The sequence below is a fragment of the Spermophilus citellus genome (genome assembly GCF_964194105.1).
Source record: "Spermophilus citellus genome assembly, chromosome: 3".
NCBI lineage: Eukaryota > Metazoa > Chordata > Mammalia > Rodentia > Sciuridae > Spermophilus > Spermophilus citellus.
This window is the reverse complement of record NC_138184.1, coordinates 134,666,963-134,692,089: the sequence shown is the minus strand read 5'-3', so window position 1 is coordinate 134,692,089 and position 25,127 is coordinate 134,666,963. Positions and strand designations below refer to the sequence as shown.

Below are 25,127 nucleotides of genomic sequence, written 5' to 3'. Positions count from 1 at the left end.
CTGATAAAAATGCTATTTCTTTTTTAGATTGCTCCTTTTTGTTAAGGAGAAATTAATCTGACACCTTACTTTGGTTACTTTACTTGAGGATCTGGGGTAGGCAGTCCCACATGCTGGCCTAGGAGTCAGCGCCCATTGGGGGCAATCTGCAGTTGCACTAGAATGGTGTATTTAAAATATGTATTTTGAAATATATTTTATTCTATGTATTTTAAATTACTTGTCTTCTTTACCTTTGTTTTTTGGTCCAGCTTTTGGCAGTTTTTCGATTTAAAGTGCTGATACTCGCATATGCTGTATGCAGACTGCGCCATTGGTGGGCAATAGCGGTGAGTGTGCCATGATGAGCTGGTCATCTTCTCTGGGGTTCTGACCAGGGCCTGTGCACAACAAGCCCGAGTTGGGAGAAGAGATGTGGTTTTAACCAGACAGAATTTCACTAGCAAATTTCACTAATTCTTCCTGAGTCCCTTTCCTCCCTGGCTTTAGTAGGTTTAATTCTCCAGGTCTTCTTTCTAATGTTAAAGAGTAATCAGGTTCATTTCTAAGATGCTGAGTCAAATGAGGACTCTGGAGGTCCAAGAATGATGATTGGCCAAAAATCCATCTACCCTGTGTTTCATGTTGCTGAAGAGATAAGAACAGGATCCTCTGTCCCAGAAATATTTAGAAAATTCTTTTGTTAAAACTGCCTAGATTTTTAAAGATTTGATCTCTGTTTATTTTGATAATCACTTTCCCCCTCCTTTACCCACTTCCCCCATTCTGGAAGAAGAAGCTTCTAAGCTCATTCCTGTTCCCCCTAGCTTCATGAGCATAGTGATATTTTTACTTATCTCTTTCCTAGCTTTTAGCACAAAGCTTGGACACATGGTATTCATCATCAGTAAACATTAAAGGATTAAAAGAATTAGAAGCAATTCTGCCTGGATGTTTTTTGCCATTTCCACAGATGTTCTGAATACATTGGGGGTGAGGGGCAAGAGAATGTTGAATCTTCGAAGCTGGAGAGAACTGCATAGGAATATCCCCAAACCCTGCTGTTTGAGAGCTCTGGCTTGTCCTCGTGGGAATAGGAGCTATGCTGCCTTCTGCAGACTAAGTACCAGGGCCATATCTGCCTGGGTCATTTCCTCTTAACATTCCCATCATCACATGATGGAGGTCAGAACCTACATTAATCCAGAAGTTCTCATTTGAGGGATGTAGAGGACAGTCTAGTCACACTTGATTCCCAAATACTCTAGCTCATATCACACTACCTGTGATGATCGCATATTCCAATTTTCTTTAACAGCCCCATGGAAACGTTCTATTCCAGAGTTTCCATGATGGAGAATACTGTGCCAGACCATTTGTCTTAGTATTTATTTTAGAAAAGTGATTGACGTGCAGACATGCAGTGATAAAGCATCTTTAACAGATACTTTCAAATGATCTTTTAAGAATAGATTTGATTTAGCAAATCCATTTTACTGTTTCTGATTCATGTTTAAAACATTTACAGAGAGAGTCCTAAAAGGTGGAGAAGTCAGCTGGTACCTAAAGAGCACTTAGTGCCAGCCTGTAAAGTAAACCAGCATTAGGGCGTGAAATGTCTCCTCTCCCAGACAGCTCACTCTGGGGTATGTGTATGTGTGTGTGCACGCCCGCGCCTGCAAGCAACTTGTTAACACTTACTAAGCAAGATCCTTGATATTCCCTGGCCTCCATTCTCTCATACTGCTGTTAGCATTGACTGTGGTCAGGTTTCATCATGCTAAAAATATTAATTGGAAGTGAAAGTGACAAGGCTGTGGTATGGTAGAATTGCTCTGGGCTTCATAACCTCTATGGAAAGCCTTGTCTGTACATTTTCACAAATTTGTTGTATGTGACTGAATATTGTAACTTCTGATAGATAAAGTGTAGTTTTCTAACACATCAATCTGCTAAAACTTGGGAGAAGAAATACCATAAGCAGCCAATTGGCAATTATGTGCCACATATAAGCCCATTTTGCCCTGGTCTGGGTGTAGGGGACCCATACAGAGTAATATGGGAAGGAATCAGGCCAAGAATAGGTGTTGCCTGCTCTTGGCTTAAATGGGTCTCTTATATGAGGGAGGTGCCTTCACAGCGAGAAATGTCTAATTTGAGCACTGCTGCATTGTGTCTTTCAGTTAACAACAGCAGTGACCAGTGCCTTTTTACTAGCGAAAGTGATCCTTTCAAAGGTATGGCCTCCCCCTTTTCCTGTACCATTGTCCTCTGCACTGATGAAGCCTCATTTCCCAGTGTGAGCTGATAGTGACTGCCTCCCTTCTCCTGGTCACACCTGTTCTTCCAGCTTTTCTCCCAAGGGGCGTTTGGCTATGTACTGCCCATCATTTCATTCATCCTCGCCTGGATTGAGACATGGTTCCTGGATTTCAAAGTGTTACCTCAAGAAGCAGAAGAAGAAAACAGTAAGTTTCTGTGAAAGTCAGCCTCCAGAGACTACTAGTTCACTACCAAGTAGCAAGAAGAGATGTGGCTTCTGGATGTGAGGGGAGCCTCGAGGGGGTAGAGTGAGTGAGTCAGTCACAGCATCTCTATTCTTCATTGGCTATACCAAAATGTAGAGAAGGGTTGGGTAGGTGAGTGGATGGCAACAGGAAGTGATTCTTCTTTCTGGCTGACAGGCCAGGCTTCCCCAAGAGAAAATATGGACACTGGCTAAAAAGTCGTTCAAGAAACAGCTACTTTGCGTATGGTTTCATTTTGGAAAATCTCATTAACAAAATCTCAAAAAAATTGGTACCACCTCATTCCGCTTGGGAGGTTGACCTTTTCTCATTGTTGATAATCATCATACAACACTAAACATTTTGTGCATATAAATGGAACTATCCTGTTTAGGGGTAGAAATTTTTAAACAATTTTAAGTGAACGAATCAGTAATTTTCAACAAAGTCTGTGGTTCTCTAAAGTGTCATATTGATATGTATACAGTAGGCGGTGGCCTACTATGGGTTGGGTATAATTAATACAATGAAGGCTTAGAGCTGGGACCATAATGATGCAGGTGAAGTTGAGAGGGGAAAAACTACAGTCCTATAGCCCGAGCAGTGCTCAGCCCTCTCACATGACAGCTAGCATGGTGTACTCCTGAGCCCTGCTGAAACTGTTGTTATCCCATTGCTTGGTTTTCGGTGTACCAGGATGTTGAGTAGGAAGGACAGATGAACTGTTGAGCTGTACAGTTAATTATTGGGCTGGGATCTTTTTCACATGGTGCCTTAGTGGAGGCTCATGTGTCCTGCCTACCCCTCTCTGAGTTGAAATAGCCAAGATCAATTCAGATTCCCTTGCAGTTTCCAGATCTCCTACCTCGTTGAACTTATCCATCATCTGGCTCAACATGCTGTGCCTCATAGAGAAAAAAATCTTGTATCTTACAGAATCTTAGTCATAATTATAGTTTCAAAAATGACAGGATGAACAATAGCTTTGCACAGTTTGATTTTGGAAAATCTCTTCAGTAGGAAAAAAAACCTATAAGAAAAGAGTTATAGTTCAAGAGTAGATTAAAAAAAATATAAATCAGTGGTCCAAGGTGTATTTTCTATCCTGTGCCCCCTTTTCCTTTATGAAAGCATAGTTTGGAGAAAAAATAGGTAAAGCTAAAGAATATATGGAAGTTTATTTTAATTGTATATAAACATCATATTGAACTTAATTGAATCGTGAACTTTTAATATGACTAAAGTTTGGACTGAATCAATTCCACAGTGTCCAATAAAGCTGAACACAGAATTATTAGATTTTGAAAACAGCATTTGCTTCTATTGTCAGTAGCAGAGAGGACACATGTACCTGGCATCTGCTGTCTGGGTGCTTCCTCCCACTGTCTCCTAACATTTGCTCAGTCCTCAGCCAAAGTAGTCAATTGTTAATGTTCTTCATCATGTGTTAGTGTTCTGGAGTTTCATTGTCTTCCCCTTGCTTTTTAATGTTCTTCTTTTGTTTGCAGATCTTTTTTTGCATAGGTGTTTCTTAATCAACTTTACTTCTTTTTACATACTTATAAAAGGCCAGCTCTATATTATGCTTGATACCTGGCATTTCTCTAAACACATGCAGATGGTGTACCATTTGTAAAGGGTGACTGGGTTTTGATTTCACTTTGTGGTTGTTTTGATTTTGTGGGAATACGGGATTAATAAGGGAAAGATGCTCTAAATATTGAGTTGAAGGAGTAACACGAAACAGTTTTTTTGAACTACTTTATTTTCTATTTTTACAGTATTGGTTCATAGTTTATTAATGAAAGCTTTATTTTTTGTTGAAAGATTTTGAGAATATCTCTTTTTACCATTTATAATATTTAATTTTTGCCAAGAACCTACCAGGAATGTGATACATTCACAGATCTGAATTTCTTCTTTTCCAGGACTCCTGATAGTTCAGGATGCATCAGAGAGGGCAGCCCTCATACCTGCTGGTCTTTCTGATGGTCAGTTTTATTCCCCTCCTGAATCTGAAGCAGGTAAAAATTTGATTACCATTTTTGTTTTTATCTATCAATTAAAAGTTCTTCCCTCCAACCCTCTCACCACCCTCTCTGTTTCTCAATATAGTTAGCAAACATTTAGCACACCAGGATATGTAAGACATGACCTTACATGTTACCAGTGGTGAGATAAAGAGATCTAAAAATGAATGCCCTGGAGGGACACAAACACTGTGACTTGCTATCTCCATCTCAGAAGACAAGTAGACTAGGGAAGGTTCTTGAACTCTCTTTCATTGCCTTTCATCCTTAAGTCAACCTTCCTGGGTAATTGCCCGTGGCAGCTCGTTCCACCAGATATCCAAGTCAAAAACTGAGCCTTGAGTACTCCCTACTTTCTTCTGGCTGATATCTTCTTGTTCATAAGGATGTGTGATCCTTTTTTTTTTTTTCTGCCTCTGTCATAACACTCCCTGGCAGCTCCAACCCCAGTTCAGCATTCCTTACTTCAACTTCCGTCACAGCTTCTCTCTCCATACCTCCCTTTCCCCCTCACTAACTAACCACCACTGTTCTCAATACAGTGGCTATCAAAAACCAAAAAAATCCTGACTAAATGTGGAAAGGTCTTAAACAGACATTTCCCTATGAAGATAAACAGATGGCTAATAAGCACATGAAAAGATGCTTAATACCACTAATCACTAGAAAAATGAAAATCAAAACCATAATGAGATACTATACCTTGTAGGATGACTGTTAATATATATTAGAAAAGAAGTATTGGTGTGTACATAAAGAAATTGGACCTCTTATGCACTGCATTTGAGAATGTAAAATGGTATATATAGTTTCTACAGGAGGCAAGATGATATTTCCTCAAAAAATTGAACATAGAATTAGCTCAACTGTTATACCTCTGGATCTATATCCAGAAGAAATGAAAGCAGGAACACAATCATGTATTTGTCCTCCTATTTACAGAGTAGCATTATTTATTATTCATAGTAACCAAAGGTAGAAACAACTCGAACGGCCACCAGCAGATAAATGAATAAACAAAAATGATGTATACATCCAATGAAATATTGCTCAGTCATAAAAAGGAAAAAAAAATTCTGACACATGCTCTAACATATATGAACCTTGAACATATTATCCTAAATAAAGTAAGTGAGGCACATAAGGACAACTAGCACATAAAGAATTTAATGAAGTACCTGGAGTAGTCAAGTTCACAGAAACAAAGAACAGTGGTTCCCAGGGACTAAGAACTTTGGAATGCATGGTAGTAATGATTGCACAACAAGGTGGACGTATTTAAAGCAAGGAGTGGTGCACTTACAAAGAGCTAAAATGTCAAATTTTATTTTAATTGTATTTTGCCACAATTAAAAATATTTTCAAAGTTACTAATACTCTATAGGTGCTTAGTGCTGTTCTCAGGTCTTTAGAACTGAAATTCACTCATTTTCTCCTCTTAATCATACTAAGATATAAGACTTGATTATTTCCAACGTGGAGATAAGAAAATTGAGGCACAGAGAATGGAAGCAGTTACTTAGCATCACACAAATAAGGCTCCACTGCTAGGGTCTATGGTCATAACTGCTAAAGTCTGCAGCCTTTTGGTATTTGTGAAAATGCAGAATTGATCCTGTCAGTCGCCTGTCCAAAAGCCTTTAGTGGCATAAAGGATTCATAATTGAATAGTCTCGGAGTCTGGCAGAAAGCACCTCTGTTCCCACTCTTACTCAGTTGTCCAACTTCTTACCTCCTTTACTGCCTTCTTGTGTTTGTAGCTTTTCTGAAAATGCTGTGTTGCATCTTCTCTTGATATTCTCCATATCATGTCTCCACCACATATTCCAAAGACATCTGCACAACGTTTTCTACCCATCCCATCACTCCTGGAAGTCTTGGTCAGGTGGCCTTTGCCTGGTCTTTGGTACCTCTATTCTAGCCCTGTCATCTTGTGCTGCCTGCACTATCTTCATCTGTGACCTGGTTTGTTTCTACTATGGGATGTAAGCTTGATTTAGAGTCTACTTATTATATGTCCAACATCCAACACGAGGAGTGTTTTACACACTATAATAAAACAGACTCCTGGCAGAAAGAGCTGTGTGAATGATGGTAGACTATTGGTATGGGATCTACAAGTAGTATAAAATGCAAAACTATAAATCCACAAGAGATACAGATGTGGATTAGCAGAAAATCTGTTCCTGAGACAATAGTAATTAAAATTAAGTATTAATGTTTTTACTACCAAATTATAAGTGCTGTTTCTTTCTAATACTTTATGTCATAGGATTAATACTTTAAAAAAAAAGAGGTGGGGCAGTTCATAATGTATTTCATGCCATTCTACTTTTTCTAAGACTATTCCAACTTGTTAGCTAATTCTTTTTCTAAGACTAATGCGGTTTCCCAGTTGTACTGTTTTTTCTTAAAAACATGAGGAATTTCACCTCAGGCATTCCCTCCCCTTCAAGCTTTGCACTGGTAGATCCCATGGCTTCTGCCTGTGACATTTGCCACCACCTAGTGGTCCTCTGGGGCATTACTGTTTCACTGAATCATAAATCTGCACAAGAACCAAAACATTTTCATAGTATTCCACTAGGTGGCTGTTTTGTTTAGACAAAAGGCAGATTAGTAGTGATGGGTGAAGAGAAGTGCCCCTAAGGCCTTGCTATATTTTTTTTTTTTTTTTTTTTGCATTGCCTGTTCAATTCAGGAAAGAATTAGAAGTGAAAATTATTATTTGAGGTAATGTGCCTAAAGAAAGAACACTCTATTCTTATTATGCCTGTAGCTAAAAAAATCAGTCTTTTAGTAGCTGATTTTTACTAGAAATGGGGGCATCTGAAAGGTTTGGCTTCCTTTCTTGTCTTTTTTTTTTTAAATCCAGCATCTAATGCAGTACCTGGCACATAGATTTATAAGTGTTGAAGGGTTAGATAAAAATAAGAGAGAAATTGAGGCATCACACATAAAAGTGTCAGCATTTTTCCTGTCACTGATCAACTTGAATTTTAGACCTGTAAATTAGGATACTAGCACATTTTAGAAGATGTACACTTAAGGGCTAGAAAAGTAATTTGTGTGCAGGCTTGCTAACCACATCCTAAAACCCATGAATTAAATGGAAAGAACAAGGAAACAAAGTCCTCTTTGGATGACTAGAAGCTGTCATCTGTGGTCAGAGAGCTAGAATGAACCAAGCATGATGCTAAGGACAGAATAATTCACCTCTTGACCAATTTAAAATGTAGAGTAGCTCAATTACATGATGTCATCTGTTCTAAACAGGTTTAGATAAAGGCATTAAAATACCAGTTTAATACCAACCAAGAATGACTATCCATTCTGAATTGCCTCGCCTTTCCTGTCTCCTTGTGTGATTATTAGAATCCCTTTCATTTCTCAGAAGTGTTCTTATTCAGATGATCAATCCCATGATTACATTATGTATAGTGAACAGATTTAAAACACAATTCTTTCCTACCTTTGAATTAAAATTTTGAAATTTTAAAATATTGAAAACTCATTGTGATGAATATTCAAAAACATTGATTTTTTAAGAAACTCTATGGAGGTATAATTTTCATACTATAAAATCCATTGTTTGTGAATGTATAATTGCATGATTTTTAGCAAATGTATAGTTTTTTTCATCAGCATCACAAGATAATTTTAGAAAATTTTATCATTAGAAAAACTTCTTTCATGTTCATTAACCCCTGCCTTTGTATCTCATTCTGAGTAACACAGATCTGCTTTCTGTCTTGACAGATTTCTATTTTCAGGGCAGTTCATATAACATGTAGTTTTTGCATTCTCCTTCTTTTGCTTAGTGTAAAGTTTTTGAGGACCAGTTATGTTGTAGAACATATCAGTAGTTCTCTTTTATAGCTGAATACTGTTCCATGGTGTATCTGTACAACATTTTTGCTTACTTTCCAGCTAATGGATGTCTAGGTTATTTCCAGTTTGGAGCTGTTATGAGTAACTCAGCTATGAACATTCACATATATGTGTTTGTGGAGACATTTATTGTTATTTTTCTTGAATGGATTTCTAAGGATTTGCTGGCTCATATGATAAATTTAACTTTTTAAGAAATTGCTGAACTATTCTTACGTGGTTGCACTATTGTACATTCTTTCCAGCAACATATATGGGTTTCAGTTTCTCCATATCATCACTAACACTTTGGTATCATCTGTCTTTTTTATTGTAGCCAGTCTAACAGAGGTAAAGTAGTTTCCATGTGGTTAAGCTTAATGTCCCTAATGACAGAGATCTTTTCCATTATATATTAATCATGTATCTTCTTTGGAGAAATCTGTATTTCAAGATTTTTTGACTTATTTTCTTACTATTAAGCTGTATCTACATTGTAGATAAAAGTCCTTTATCAAATATAAATGATTTGCAAATGTTTGTCTACTGTTTGTCTTTTCACATTTTCATATGGTATTTTGAAGCACAAGTTTTTAATGTTTTTTTTTTATTAGTTGTCCAAGACAATACAATGATCTTGACATGTCATATATTTGATTCAAATAGGGTATGAATTCTCATTCCACGTGTACAGATTGCAGGATCACATTGGTTATACACCCATGTGTACACATACAGCAATCCTAGTGTCAGTTGTATTCTGCTGCCCTCCTTATCCCACCCCTCTCCCCTCCCATCCTATTGTCTACCCATTCTACTATGACACTTATCTCTCTATCTCTCTCTCTCTTTTTTTCCCCTTACCTTCCAATGGATACTATATTTGAGACCTCAAATATAATGAAGATTTTCCTCTTGTGTTTCCGTCTAGAAGATTTTGTAGTGTGTCTTCTTTTAATTAAAGTTATGATACATTTTGAATTAATTTTCATATATTTAGGCACATTTTTCAAAAATCTGTTGGTTATAAATGTGCCAAGTCAATTTTTTTTTTATTTCCTTGAATCTTCTTGGATTAAATTTAGCTTATTCTTCTTTTTCTACCTTTTAAAGTAGATTATTTTTTGATTGACTTAAAAACTTTCTTTTCTTATATAGTCAATTAAAGCCATACATTTTTCCTGTATACATTGCTTTATTGGTATCTCATAAACTTTGACATACCATATGTTCATTTTCATGTAGTCCTTGGTTTTCAGCAAGTTTAGAGTGATATTTTTGTGGATCTCTGTATATGTCCTGATTCCTGTTCCTTTAGCTTATTAAATGTATAGATTATTATGTCTCAGAAATGTAGGAAATTTTTGCCATTATCTTTAAATATTTTCTAGACTTTTTTTCTTTTTTCTTCTTCTGGAACTCCCCAATGCCCATATATTGGTATGCTTGATGTTATTTCAAAGGTCTCTAAACTGTATTTAATTTTTCTTCAGTATTTTGCTCTCTCTGTCTCAGAATGGATCATTTCTGCCAGCCCTGTCTTCATGTATACCAGTTCCTCTGCTGTCTTGAATATTTTCTTGATTCACAAATATATCATTGCACTTAATTTTTTTTTCACTTCAGAGTTTTTATAAATAATAATGGGATTCATTACACCATATTTATACATGCAAGCAGCATAATTTGATCATTCTTATTCCCCTGTACCTTCTCTTTCCCTTGCCACTGCCCCTGAACCACTTGCTCTACTAATTCTTCTGTTTATTATTATTATTTCAATTAGTATATTATAATTACACATAAAAGCTATATTTATTGTAGTATATTTGTACATAGACATAGCATAGTTTTGTAGATGTTTTTCCCTGCTACCTCCCCATTCCCTCTCCCCTCTCCCCATCTAAATCCCCCTCCTCTACTTTGTTGGTCTACTTCTGTTAGTTATTTAAATTGATTCTCTATTGTTCTTTGAACATATTTGTTAATATTGCTTTGATTTTTTTTTTTTTTTTTTTTTTTTTTTTTTTTTTTTTTTGCTAAGTACAGTATTTAGAGACACTCAGAGATGGTTTGCTTTGGTGTTTTTGTATTTTTTTTAGAATGTTCATACTTGCCTAATTCTCTACATGTCTTATATTTTCTATTGAAAAGTAATTTGTTGAAAATATATTGTAGCAACTCAGGATTCTCATTCTTCTCCCAAAAGGTTGTTGTTGCTATTTGTTCATTTGCTTAGTAAATTATTCGTGAAATTGTATTCCCTGGGGAATGTGGTTACATCTATCTTTTCTCATTTTTTTTTAATTTACTTCCTTTTTTTTTTTGTTTTTTTTTTTTTTTTGTTTTTTAAGTCTTGGTTTGTTTTTAAAACCAAGCTTCCTATGGGTTCCCTGTGTCTACAGAGTACCTGGCTGGATTAAGTATCTGTCTCAAGTACCTGAATTAATGCTTCCATCCTGCCAGAAGAAAATACACATGGTTTGAGTGTCACATTCAAAGTTCAGGCCATTTTCAGGTCTTGCATAGGTTTTTGTTTTTGCTGAGACTTTGTGTGTTCTTTGAGGATGCTCATAGTTCAAGGTATCTGGCTAGTTTGAGCTCTCTTGGGTTTTCCTTGTGCATGTGAAAAGACCCAACCAAGCATATGCTTGCTCCAACCATGACCACAACCTCTGACTAGCAGAGCAGCTGCCCTGCCTGCTTCCTGGGATTTTCCATCCATATTGCTGGCCACTAGCATGGCTCTCCCCCCAAACTAAGTGAGCTTCTTTCACCTGGATGGCTTTGCTGCCAGTCCCCAGAACCTCCATGCCATTGAACTGGGTGTTGGGCATAAGAGGAGGAACAGGAGAAGCTCAGGAAGGAGCAGCACTGTTGTTCCTGAATTCTGCTGTTTTCACACATAAACCAGTCTCCATTTGTATATACCTTTGATCATTTGCAGAGGGTGAAATGCTTTCAGTTTTGTCCATTTTTCCAACTTTTATAGGTGCTTCTCATATGGAAAGGTTGTATTGAACCCCCTCACTAGGCCATAGCTAGAGGGTCTTTTAAAATATGTAAAGAATATATGTAGTTAAATTTTAATTAAGGATGGAGCTTTATTTAGGATTCCCAGGTAATACCACGACAGGACCACTCATTGTGGTTTACATACTTTTGGCGTGGCAGTTGGAAAATGAGCCTGGGAACAGGAAGGCTTGATCTGATCCTCTTCCTGAGACTCCTTTCAACATGAGAAGGCAGTTAAACCACCCTGTGTTGCCATGATATACAGCAGTTTAATGGGCTGGAATGCAAAGCCTTTTACCACTCCACCTTTATCTATTGCTTTTACCCCAGTTTCCACTTGAACTATATGACATTTATGAGGTTAAGATGTAAGACACAGTCACATTTGTTCTTTGGTATAATCCAGCCAGATTTTCTCATAAGAACAAAAATAATGTCTTCTTTACAGTGTACCCTCTTACAGATTAAAGCCCAGCCTAGGCAGGGCACCACCTCTATATGGGAATAGATTGCATCCCTAACTTAATGAATTGGTTTTCCACACCTCAGTTTTCTATTTCTTTTTTCTGTTCATAAAAGAAATACATGCTTTTATACAGAGGTTGAAAACAACTACTAGAACTCACTGATCCTTCAAACAGCAGTATCACTACTCACAGTTTAACTTGTTTCTAGTTGTGTGTGTAGTTTCACATCTTTTTCTCACAATGCCTCTGTTATTTATACCCTGCTTTTAAAATTAGAATGTAAAATTTATTAAATCCCTTTAAATTTTATCACAGACATTTTGGAATATTCATTAAAATGTGCAAAGGTCATGTGGTTATCTTCTACTTGTTCTCATTTGTACATTTATATTTGCCTTTGTTAATTTTATCAAACGTAATTGTATAGCATACAAAGTTTTATTTATGTTTTTTCATATTTGCATTTGCCTAATGCACATACTTTTTACATGTTGTCATAAACTATAAAGAACCATAATTTTACATGGATATAAGGTATTCCATGTAAATATAATTATTTAACCATTCTGACATTCTCAGCCAGTTAGGTTTGTTTTCTAGTTATTAGAGAAAAAAAATCCACATAATGAATAGTAAGTATTATTTCCCCAGGGATCAATCCTAAAGAAAGAGTTGCAGAGTGGAATGACAAGGTCAATTGTATGAGAAATTGAGGCTCATGAGATATTGATTCTGACCAGGTAGCTAGTAGTGATCACTGACAGCAGCAGCGGCACTTCCCTCATCCTCAGGAGCCCACACTGTTCTCTCACTCACCTGGTACAGTGATCAAATTTTTTGTACCAAAGCTCAGCGTAGTGTGCAAACAGGTGGAAGAACAATGGCAATTGATAACAATTCTTGGCATATGAGTATTTCACTAGCACATAAGTGAAATCTGTTTTTGCCAATTTAGTGCAAGTCATAAATTATATTTTCGTTTTCCTCCTGGAAGAAATAAAGTAAAATTTGAAGAAAGCAGTTTGTTAACCTAAATCTCTGTAGAGTTAAACAAATGAGTCTTTCATTTAAGAATTTGTCTTTTTTACAATAAAACTGTTCTTTGATGGAATGAGACAGTTTTTTCCTTCTGTACCAAATAGGATCTGAAGAAGAAGCTGAGGAAAAACAGGACAGTGAAAAACCGCTTCTAGAACTCTGAGTTCTACTTTATAAAAAGTAAGTGTTTGAAAATGAAACTTTAAGAGCAGAGTGGTTCACAAAATGCATTTTCTTTGAGTGGATTCAGAGTAAACTTCAGGGAATATGAGTACAAGTATATAGCCAGATTCATTATATTTACATGAAATCAGTAATCACATTTCCTTATGTAAAATTTTTGAATGTTTTCTGCATAGGGGTAAATTTGTAAAGTGGAAAATACCTCAGAGTCCTGAATCTCCAAAGAAAAAGGAGAGATTCACATCTCCTTACTTAGAGTGTCTTTTTGTTTCAAACATTGTTTTAATTTCAAGCATTAACCTTTTTGTGTTCCAAGGAGAGCAACCTGTGATATGTAGGGACTGTTATTACCACTGTGTCACATGTAAGGGAACAGTGGGTGAGGAATTTCCCCAAAATCATATAGCTAGAAGGAGATAGTCAAGCTCAGACTTGGGCAGTGGGATGTCTCTCAAAAGTTTTGGACTTCTGAGATAAAAACTGCTGGAAATTGAAAGCTCTGAGGCAGAACGCATTGTTAAACCCTTTTAGCTCCTCAAAAAAAAAAAAAAAATCAGCCTCACAAATAGAAGGCCAATAAATAGCAAGTGAGTTGTATCAGCGCCTCCTCCTAAATATTTCACCACAAAAGGAAAAAGTAGTAGACAGAATACGAGTCCCTGTAAAGACAGACAGAGGCAGTCTGGGCAACAGAGGCAGCCAGGTTCCTGGTGGAAGAGACCAGTGCTTGCATTGGTGGCACCTGACACACAACAGACGCTTCTCTCCACACAGCAGGGTAGAGAGGAGGCAAATACGTGGATACTGGAATAGTTGAACATTTTCTGAAATGCTTTAAAATAACTTCAGGTATGGCCACAGCCATGTCCTTTATGTGCCTTTATCACAGTTTGTCTTCGATATAGACCCTGTTAGGAAGATAAGAGGCAGTGCAGAATTTTGCCTCTTAACACCATACCTCAACCTGTTTGTCTTCACTCTTTTCCTAAGTGTGAAGAACCCTCACTGAAGTCATCCGAGGGAAGAAGATGGAGATGGGGTCTCCCTATTGATAGTTGAAATGGCGACATCCACTGCTGACTTTGTTGAACAGCTAGTAAACTTTTATTTATGGTGATACCTCACGGACATTTTCCCACATTCACACACATTCAGTCTCCTGCCTCTGGCTGGCCAGGTCATGTCATGATTATTCCTCTGTTCAGTGAGACTGAGTCTGACCTGTCAATGAATAATTGAAGGAATGTTGTGTGTGTGCTGTATCCTAATCAAAAGACTTCTTAATATGTTGAAATAACACTTTTCTAATAAGTGAAATACCTTTTATTTCAATTCACAGGATGAAATTTTTTGTTTGTTTCATGTCTCAGATTTCTTTTGTATTTCATTTATTAACACCCTACATTTCCCTTGTTTTTTTTTTTAACTCATGCATATGTGCTCTTTGTACAATTTTTAAAAGTAATAAAATCCAGCATATCAAAATGATTAGTTGTATTTTCTTGGTTTACTAATGTCTTTACCCTAAAGTGTTGGAATAAAGAAAGAGGACAAGGAGGGATTGTGAATACATGTAAAATGGTACCATATATTTTATTATTTTTATTATAAATTTATATCTTTCTCTGAGATTTAATTCTGAAGTGTCCATAAAAGGACTAAGAAACCATTGTTATCATTTTTCCTTTGTGTTTTATGCTATTTTGAATTAAAATGAACGAAATTATATCGTGAGTTATTTTTCAAACATGAATATTCCCCTAACTGCTTCAAGAGAGTTAGCATACCTGTTAGTTTTCCATCCTTCATGGTGCCATTCAAGAAATTGTATATAATGGTGATGATGTTGATTTAGGTGGAACCTTATGATTTGTGCAGCTCCAAGCCTCCCTGCTGTGGTGCTTGTTCTAAGTGTGGGTCACATCTCAGCAGTGTGAATTGGAGGTTGACTCAAAGGCTGGCATCTGACCACAAGGAGCTTCTTATGGTGGAGAAGAGCCAGGAAAGTCCCCAGGGTCTGTTCTAGAGACTGATACATAAGGAACTCAATAAAGTTATCTCAGTGTCAGTTTCCTTTCTCAGAAGTGGAGTTGTATATATACCAAACCCAGAGATAAGGCCCAAGCAGGACATCAGGTATTTAAATTTATCTACAGGAAGAATACTTCCCCAAATGAGATCATTTGAAGAAGTAGGGTGCTAGGCTGCCAATCATTTTAGGAAAATAATTCTCACTCATAATATGGTTTGAGCATAGAACAAGAATGATGGAATAATTGCAATATGGCATGAAGTCAGACTGAGAGCTTAAAGCAATTATCTCAGAAATAGTTATATTTCCCCTTGGGAGTGGACAGATGAAACTAGGGTCCTGGGGAGCCATTTTGGTATGTAGAGTGCGGGTGGAAGCGTTTTCTTTTTATGCTCACATTGCTGAACAACACTCTTCTGTCTGACCTCAATCACCTTTTCATCTCAGGTTAAATATCCTCTGTTGAGCCTTGCTTAGGTTGACTCTGAAGTCATCCTGTCCTTGTAAATGGGCTTCACATTGTTCAGCATATGACTTTCAGTTATACAATTGAACTCCGTGGTTCTGTATCTCTGAGTTCTTGAAGCATATTGCCACTGCCCTCATCTTTGTGTATCTCTGCCAACAGCTTCATGTACACTGGTCTTGTGTCACTCTCTACACCAAGAAAGTAAACTGAAAGGTACCAACCAGCATCCATAAATCAAGTACCTGGGAAAAGCACAGACACTAGGTGGAATGTTGGGAGTTACCCTGGGGCTGCACATGACCTTTTCTCCATTCTTCAGGACAGTGACAGAATGGACAGTGTCTGAGAAATCCTGCCATCAGATTCCCAGTGCTCCGGCAGCTGAGGCACTTCCTTCGTCCCTGGATCACAGCAGGGAGAGCAGGTCCCATCTTAGTCTCACCATGTGAACTTAGATACCTCTTCCGACTAGCTGTAGGCTTCTGAAACAGAGCAAAGTTGGTTGTGGTTTAACTGCCCCCAACTTCTCTTCCAACACCTCAGCCACCTCTTGATACACAAACAAGTAGGGTCGGTTTGACTTTAAGCCTTTTCCCTGAATCAACCACATTTGACAGAGCATAGAAACAAAAGAAACCTCAGAAACTAAAAACTACATCAGCCACACCAGCACCCATCCCCCACCCACTCTGTGTCCCCACCACCAGAGCTCTCCCTTTCTGTACTGCTCAAATTCAGGACTGCATGGGGGAGGAAAGGGTCAGGTTGGAAACCACAGAGGGGGCTGCTTATTGCCCAGCCAGTTATGTCAGCCCACAAAGCTCTCAGTGATCTCAAATATTCCTGCCTTTGTGTCTGCTTTCCCAGGGCAGGGAGGGTTCTGCATCTCTGAACAGGGGGAGGAGTATTTGGCTGAAGGAGCCATGGTCAAAGCAGGTGCATCAAGGAATTGATCTAAATCTTTTTGAGTCTGGTTACTCTTATTTTGTTTCATAATGGGAATCTCTGCTTATTTTCCAAAGAATGTGCCTCACAGAAAGTAAAGGTGATTGTAAATGAGCAAAACATTTCCAATATTAAAAAATAAGATATTTTTTAAATTCAAACTTTTAAACTTTTCTAACTTTAAAAGGTTTCATTAATATAGAAAAATATACATTATTTTTTAATCACCTACCATACATTTAATATTTGTATCATTTCCTACAGAAATGCAGACACACAGAGCAACAAGTATCATATTTCTTAGTATTATTACTCAGTAGTAAAAATGATCAGAGTACCAGAACTTTGCAAAGTTACATAAATAGATGTTAAATGAAAAGATGTTTATCCTTACTCATAATGAGAAAGAAAACAGTAATTAAAACCTCAGTGAGATTCTATTTTTCACCTATCAGGTTAACAAAGTCCTGATGTTTCACAACATACTCACAAATTCATATACATGGGGATAGGCAAGGCATGTGGGGCTGTCTGTGGAGGGCAGGTTGGCAGGGGACACAATCAGATGGACATAAAACTGGTGATTCATAGTAGCAATAAATAAACCAAGGGCCTATAAGAGGAAACTGATGTTATGTAATTTACGTTCACCAGGGAAATACCTCTGGCTCTCTAAATATATATACATAAAATGAGATCTCAAATTTATAAATGAAAAAGTGCAGAATAATATATACTATATGTAGGAAAGCATAATGGGAATATACACCCATATATATGTTTATATATATTCCTATTCACAGGAATTTAAAGTAAAATATTTGGGGGTTTGAACCATGTGAATGTATTATATAATGATTTCAGTAAGTTTATCCTATTACAATATTATATTGTAATATCTAACATCCTGATTATTTTCCATTGCTTTAAAGGAATTTGCATTTGTGAAGATGCGTATTTGTCTGTCATTTGATATCCTTGATTAATTTCTTATTGAACATATGTGTTAATTTGAGGCTAATGTAGTGCTATACTGAAGGAACATCCTTGCGTATAATTTTAGCATATATATTTTGTTTCCTTTGATAACTGATGAATCAAATAGTGTAAACAATTTCCAGATGAATCATGTTCCTTATATGGGTGCTGTGCTCTCTCTAGGATGATGACCATTTGTGGCTTGCATCCGCAACAGCCATGTTGGAGTTCTGGAGTTGTTTAAGTCACTTGCTGGTCTCAACCCAGGCTGTACATTAGGATCACCAAACAATTGTTTATAAGTTCCTATACCCGGCCTGTGATAAGGTCTATGTCTCAGTGACTCTCAAGGGCTCCTACGAAGACAGAGAGACCCATAGGTAGAATGGACAGAGCAACAGATGTCCAGTAAGATATGGAATCATGTGGACTCTGGGGCTTATTAAGTGTTCAACACGGGCATATTTAATGCTGTGGCTTACCGGTTATCTCTGCGCATATTTAATTTTAGGGTTACTGTGTGATTAACCTGGGGTCTCTGAAATCTGGCTTGATGTAGTGAAATGGACATAATTGTGGGGAGCCATTCTGACACGTGATTGGGTGACTCCCGTTAAGGGCCTGAGGCGCTCTGGCTGTGTCGGAGCTTTCCCGACCCTTTCCTGATGAGAGAGCCCATCCGTGTGGGGGTGTGCGTGACCACTGACCCCGGAGACCCAATCACTGACCCTGACCTTGGAGTGCAGCCCCCCCTCAACCTTCATTGGATGGAATTCTCCCCTGAATCTCTTGTTCCCCAAATAAAAGGCTACTCCCAGGCGTGTTCGCTCTCTCTCTCTCCTGCTAGCCCAGAGTAATCCTCGCTGCCCTGCTGGGCGGCTAGAGGCGGGAACCAGGGAGGTGAGCCATCTCGGACCTAGCAATATTAATAAGGTAACTGGTTTGTGTGTTTTATTTCGATCTCTTCTAACTAACTTTATGCCTAGAACCTCATTAATGAAACCACTGCGCAGGCCGCGTGGTAGACATGATGTCTATATGGTGGTGCAGTTGAGACATTGGAGAGAAGGCGGACCTCCCTGCAGAATTCCTGATGCTCACTACATGGTAGGTATTTCCTATTAATTCAAAGAAATCAAACAGCAAACAAATAGCCTAACAGAAGATGATGGAAATCATGCATTCAGTTATGTAAGTGTTCATGGTTCATAAGAATGTTGAGTTTATAGCCTTTCAGGTGAATTATGTATCATCTTGCTTTTTATCAGTTTATGTCTTAGTCCTCTAATTTTCTGGTTGGCAATTATATAGGACTTTGAGGAACAGAATGGAGAAATTCAGCTATTGTTAATTTGGCCCATTTTCTAGACAAAAATACTTCAAACAATGAAGTCTATGAAGAAAATAATTCCAGATCATCAAAGAGAATACATAACAGGGGCCAAGTGCAGTGGCGCATGTCTGTGATCCCAGTGGTTCTGGAGGCTGATGCAGGAGGATTGCAAGTTCAAAGCCAACCTCAGCAACTTAGTGAGGTGCTAAGCAAATCAGTGAGGCCTTGTCTCTAAATAAAAAATACAAAAGGACTGGGAATGTGGCTCAGTGGTTAAGTGCCCCTGAGTTTATTTCTTGGTTAAAAAAAAAAAAAAAAAACACATAACAGGGGCAAGTCTTAAAGTTTTGAGAATTGTTGCCTGGAAAATTTCTCTTTTGTAAAATAATTAAGAACATATGAGGGGCTGGGGTTGTGACTCAGTGGTAGAGGGCTCGCGTAGCATGTGCAAGGTTCTGGGTTCAATCCTTGGCACCACATAAAAAAATAAACAAATAAAATAAAGGTATTGTGTCCACTACAACTAAAAAATAATTATTAAAAAAGAACATATGACCTTTTATTCATCATTTTTTCTTATACTTGGGAAATGTATGGATTACTCTAGCCCTACAGTGACTATTGAGACATGACTGTCTTCATTTGGAATTGTATAAACCTTTGCCTCAAGTTTTCATCAAACACCTGTGGATGCAACCTGCTGTTCTAGTCTGTATTTCATCCAGCTATGTGCCATGGACTTACATCATAGAAGGCCTATTGATGGATGAGAGATCAGTGTGTAAAAAGCCTTCTCAGCATGAAAAATTACATGGCAGTTGGCCTCTAGCCCTTTAATAAAAATAATAGCACAGCAGCCTGGAGAGGAAATACAGGAAGGTAATGAGGATACAGAATTTTCTAAAGGGTAACTTGAGGGCAGGGCTCCTGAAGCCAGGTTGCTTAGCTTCAAGTGCCAGCCTTTTTGATTATTCCCTCTATAGCTATGGGAAGTTCCTCAGCCATTGCCACCTCAGTTACCCTTTGTGTAAAACAGTTAGTTGTACATATCTCCTAAGCTGTTTGTGAAAATTAAATGAGGGGACATGTAGTTAATCCAGCACCTGGTACATAGTAAGCATTATAAAGCAGTTGTTATTATTACTTCATTGGGATGTCAATCACTGAATTTGAAACTGTAATCTTCAATCTTAACACATTCTTCTAAGGATGGATTAAACATAGTGTGAGAATAAACTATAATAATAATGTGCTATATATTTCACAGAGTAAAGAAAAATTATTTTGAATGTTTTTATGACTAAAAATGATACATGTACAAGGGGATAGATATGCTTATCCTTATTTGAACTTACACAATGTATACATGCATTAAACCATCATGTATTTCCATAAATATGTTTTATGTGTCATTTTAAATAAAAAGAGCAAATGGTATAGTTAGTTAGAGCCACACTGAGTAGCCAGGGCTCTAACTGGCTATGAAATGTGATTTTTGGTCCAGGATTCCTTCCATCATGCCATGGGACTTCTCTATAAGGGGCAGTTGTGCTGTGGGGGAAAAGATTGGACCAAGAAGGTTGCATAACCTACCTCCTTCTTCGATTCCTTAGAATGTTCCTCAAGGTGATTGTGAGGACATTAGGGCCCAGTAATTCTACTGAAGGAGCTAGGATATCACAATACTATCCATGTCCAGAGAGAACCATTAAGGGTCCTCTTGTACATGAAGCTCAGCCTACTTCCCAACAAGAGGACACACACTCTCAAAAAGGAAGGCAGAGCTTCTATCTATGGCTAGCGGACAAATTATGGTGATTACAGAGTAGGTCACAATTTTATCTAAAGAGGAAAGACAAATTGGAAATTCGTATGTATATGAAGAGAAAACAGATGTACTCACAAACCTTTAAAAAAATTCTCTGACTCATTGTAGGATGCCTTTAGTAAAGCAGCAATGCATGTGTTTGATTTTGTTTTGTTTCTCCAAATTGATAGTGGATAAAAGGAAGACATGATATTGGGGCAATTATACACACACACAAACTAGGTTCCACTGGACCTGACTTTAAATCAATACTATTACTTAAAAAACTAGTGACTTTATAGACTGTAGGCCATAATTATGCCTACATTGAAGGAATCTTACAGGATTCATGGATTGCCTGGTGCACGGTAGTAGCTAAGTCCCTGCTCTATTCCACCCATCCTCTGCAGAAAATTGAGAACAGATCATCCTTGGTGCTTTGCTGGTATATAAATGTGTTATAAACTATTTCTGGAGTTCAACACATACAAATGCTATGGATGACTTGCCTGAACCAAGCATTACTAACTCATGTGACTGACCCATACAATTCTATGACACAGGATTTTCTAACTTCATTTTATAGGAAGAAATTATGGCACAGAGATTGCGAGTCTCTGAGGTCACCCAGACACTAAATTCCAGACCCAGGATTGAAACCCAAGCTATCTGGGCCCTTCATCCATATCCTCAACTCCTCTGTCTCACTGCCTCTTGGGGTTTAGTGCAATATTTACATTGGTATTGTGAGGACCAGGAAACAGTGCTTGTGAAATGCTGGTACAGAGCTGGGCACACACAGTGCAAGTCATGTTTTCCTATTTTCATGGGAATGTCTAAACAAAATGAATGTCAATCTGTTACCTTTAAAAGAGCAGTAATGTGACTCTCCATTTGGTTCTGACTCCTGTTGGAGCCAGTGCCCCTAGGAAAGCCCTAAAATTCCCATCTCAGGGATAGAAGTGAAAATTGGTGTTGGATCCTCGTTAATAACCATGGCTTGAAGTCATGATTCAGTTGTCATGCTGCTTGTCACTTTGAACTTTCAATTTATTTCCATCAAATTAAAGTCCACATGGCCCAAAGTAGACTGTTGTGTTTATTATGAAAAATAAAGAACAGAATTCAAGTAGCAAAGAAGGCAATTTCAGGATGTGTGGAATGGAAGGCTTTAAGGTGGTCTCTGGTTAAAGGGCACTAAGGGTTGTGTCTAGAAGCTGTCCATGGGCCCCACGAAGGTTGAGATGATTTGGGCTGGCTGGAGGGGCTGATGGGGACTAGAAACACAGGGACTAGGTGCCACTAAGTGCTACTCATTGTTACAAAGTGCAGTTGCTCCATTTGCCCACTGGTTAGAGAAACCCTTACTGTAATAGTGACAGAATTATATTGGTGAGAACCCAAGGAGCTGTAACCCAGCAAGCAAACTTAGCCAGGTCCTCGGCAGACACTCTTCGACAATAAACCAAGAACACAACACAACTCCGTTGTGCCACCATTTGTTAGGTACTCTTCCCATTTCTACCGACAGCTGTTTTTCTTAGCAGACTGAAGGTGACGAAGGCCAAGTAGACCACACTCTTGAGGAGTAAGAGGAGGTAGGTCCAGTAGACAGAGGTGTTTGTGAGCTGCAGCCTCAGTGCATCTAAGAGAAGTCAGGTAATTAGTTTCACTTGTTCTTTTGACATGATAGAACCCTTCATGGGGGAAGTTTCCACAGATGTTTATTTTTGGTGACCTACACTGAAGTGACACCACCCGCACCAAACCCCAAAGGTCAACATCTACCACTCCCACCCAAACCACCAAGAGCAAGGTTCAGCTTGTAAGTCAAGTTGATTACCAATATTTGCCTTACTTACTTAGAACTTTCCTAATATTTAAAAGAATCCATGTTTAATGGATGTGTCTATGGGGAACAAAAGTATGTGTGATAACTAGATGTTAGAATTTCTTTGCCCCAACCTGTCTCTAAGTACAAATAATATATAATATTCATTAACCAGAGTATGACACAGAGTATGTTAAGAATTAATTTACATGTAAAATTTTAGTCTTATTTAATCTGTATAGTAGCCTATACAAAATGGGAATAGAGTCTAGTCTGTGGTACTCCAAAGCCCATGCATCTTCCCACCCAAACATATATGTCCATGGTGTCTCAGAGTCTTGACTTTGGAATTTCTTGCTTTGTGACTCTCTTAGAGGAAGAATGGGGAAGGGTATAAGGGTATGAACATTATTCGATGGAGCGAGTTGAACACTTGATGTAGCTGTGTGGCATGTGCAAGGGACTTAATTTATTGCCCTCATCTGTAAAATGATAGAAAAATATGTACCACATTATTGGAATTTTATGAGGATTAATCAAGGGAATACATACTGAACACATCCTATGGCCTTCTGTATGAACTGGACTTCATAAATCCCAGTTCATGTTATATATGACTAACAAAATACTAAAAATCAATTAATAATTAAAAAATCTAAAAGTCGCTGTCTACCATGCTTTCCCTAATTTCTAGGAGAAAAAAACATGAATGAATGAAGTCTGCTAAAATAGTTCAGCACATACCACTGCATGTTCTCATTTATAGTTGTCTCATATGAAAACACATTGTTTACTATGATAGTATAATGCCTAGGAAGTGATAGATTAAATAAATACCCAGTCTTTTCTGCAAAATCCAGCCATTCTGATTTTTCTACATTAAATGAAGGAAGTTCAAAAGTTAGAATGATCAGGAGTGGGAAAAGCTATAGCATGAGATAAAGGAAAACACACACTAAAAATTATGATTTTACCTTTTGAATAAGCTTCAGATTCAGTAGTATTGACAACTAGAAGAAATAAGAGCAAGTAGAAGTCAGTTATCCATGTCCAATTATCCAATGTCCATTATCAACACTGGAGAGAGAGTCAACCAAAACTTAATATCTATGAGCGACCATTGCTGTGCCAAGCACTGTTAAATGTTCTACACTGTTTACATCTCCAGTGACACATAAGTGAGTTCAATTATGGATGGTAACCATTTTATGAATGAGGAATTAATTATAAATGGTTAGCAGAAAATCATCAGGTATCTTAATTATTCTTAGCACATATCCTTTTCTCTTTTTTTTCTCTCTCTCTTTTTTTAACCATAGACTCAGAATTTCAGTGCAAGTCTTTCTAATGACACAAGATAGGAATTTTTACATTCCTAATTCTCTGAACAAACCTAAGGTGAGAGCTGCATTTATCTATCATGACTCCTAGGAAATGATGGATTAATTAAAATGTCACTTGGTCTATTCTGACACATATAATCATTCTGATTTCTCTAACTTACACGAGAGGAATTTAAAAAGTAAGATGCTCAGGAGGAGGAATATTGTATAACAAGATACGAAGGCAAACATGCTAAAACCTACCATTTTCACATTTCAGATCAGCTTTTCTCACATTAATAGTGGTGACAGCTAGAAGAAAAGAGCAAGAATGAATCAAGTATTCTTGTCTATTATTTGAAAGTTTATGTATGTATACACATACACGTATTTATTTGAAAGTTTATGTATGTGTACACATGCACATATTTATATGCACGTAAATAAATATACACACATCTCTGGAAGCATAGAAGACATAATCATTAAAACTGAGTCCCACAGTTCCAAAAATAGTCTGATTCCAGATAATTGAGCAGCTATCACTCGTATAATATTTTTCTGCACACAAAGATATTGAAATTCATGAAAGAATCTTTTTTCCTTTTTATCATAACTGGATTGTAATATCCAAGACTGTCTGATTTTCCTCCTTACTCACAGCTCCTCACAAGTAGGCACAAATATGTCAGTGGGAAAATAAACAGAATTAGCTGCTTTTCAGGTTTCTGCTCACACTCCTAATATGATGTTACACCTAAAATGAATCTGTCCAATCTTAGAGTCAATGACAGAATCATGCACATTTGAAGGAGTCTCATTTAGAGAAATTTCCTCTGCTTAGTACTTTTCTAAATCATGCATATCCCCAATATTCCTGGTTCATGCACACAATTTCCTGAAGGTTTGGTGTTTGTAGGCATGAGGATATCAATATTAATTAAAGTTCATATACATTGAGTGATCCCTGTTTGCCAGCACTGTGTTAAATGCTTCACATGAATTATCTTGTTTAAATCCTCAGTCACACTTAAGTGAGTTGTACTGTGGCAGGGGCGGTTACTGGGGATTAAACTCAGGGTTGCCTTATCACTGAGCTTTATCCTTAGTACTTTTAAAATTTTATTCTAAGTCAAGTTTCACTAAGTTGCTGAGGCTGGTCTTGATTTTCAATTATCTTTCCTCAGCCTTACGAGTCACTAGGATTGCAAGCACACACTACTACACATGGCTGAGTTGCATTATTGAGAGTCTCATGTCATGAATGAGGAGATAAGATTTGAAGAGTTTACATAACTAACCAAGAGTCCTATCAGTGAAT

General features: G+C 37.5%; 1 protein-coding gene and 1 gene segment (V, D, J or C); one reads left to right on the top strand and one right to left on the bottom strand.

The window, feature by feature from the left end:
- STARD3NL (STARD3 N-terminal like) overlaps window positions 1-18,060 on the top strand; it is a 51,636-nt gene extending 33,576 nt beyond the window's left edge. The window contains exons 4-9 of one of the 2 annotated variants that reach the window (XM_081283769.1): window positions 252-329; window positions 2,163-2,216; window positions 2,330-2,447; window positions 4,415-4,510; window positions 13,011-13,086; window positions 17,697-18,060. In XM_081283769.1, coding sequence (XP_081139895.1) covers window positions 252-329; window positions 2,163-2,216; window positions 2,330-2,447; window positions 4,415-4,510; window positions 13,011-13,069 — 405 coding nt within the window. In that variant the 3' untranslated portion in view covers window positions 13,070-13,086; window positions 17,697-18,060. Of the gene's footprint in view, window positions 1-251; window positions 330-2,162; window positions 2,217-2,329; window positions 2,448-4,414; window positions 4,511-13,010; window positions 13,087-14,079; window positions 14,740-17,696 lie in introns of those variants that run through there. The other variant, XM_081283768.1, reaches the window with a different exon arrangement.
- A 3,548-nt stretch (window positions 18,061-21,608) lies between these two features.
- Window positions 21,609-25,127, bottom strand: part of LOC308645491 (T-cell receptor gamma chain C region C10.5-like) — a 41,555-nt gene continuing 38,036 nt past the window's right edge. Inside the window, exons 4-6 of the C gene segment in view lie at window positions 24,071-24,118; window positions 23,459-23,494; window positions 21,609-22,298 (exon numbers count right to left, since the gene is read on the bottom strand).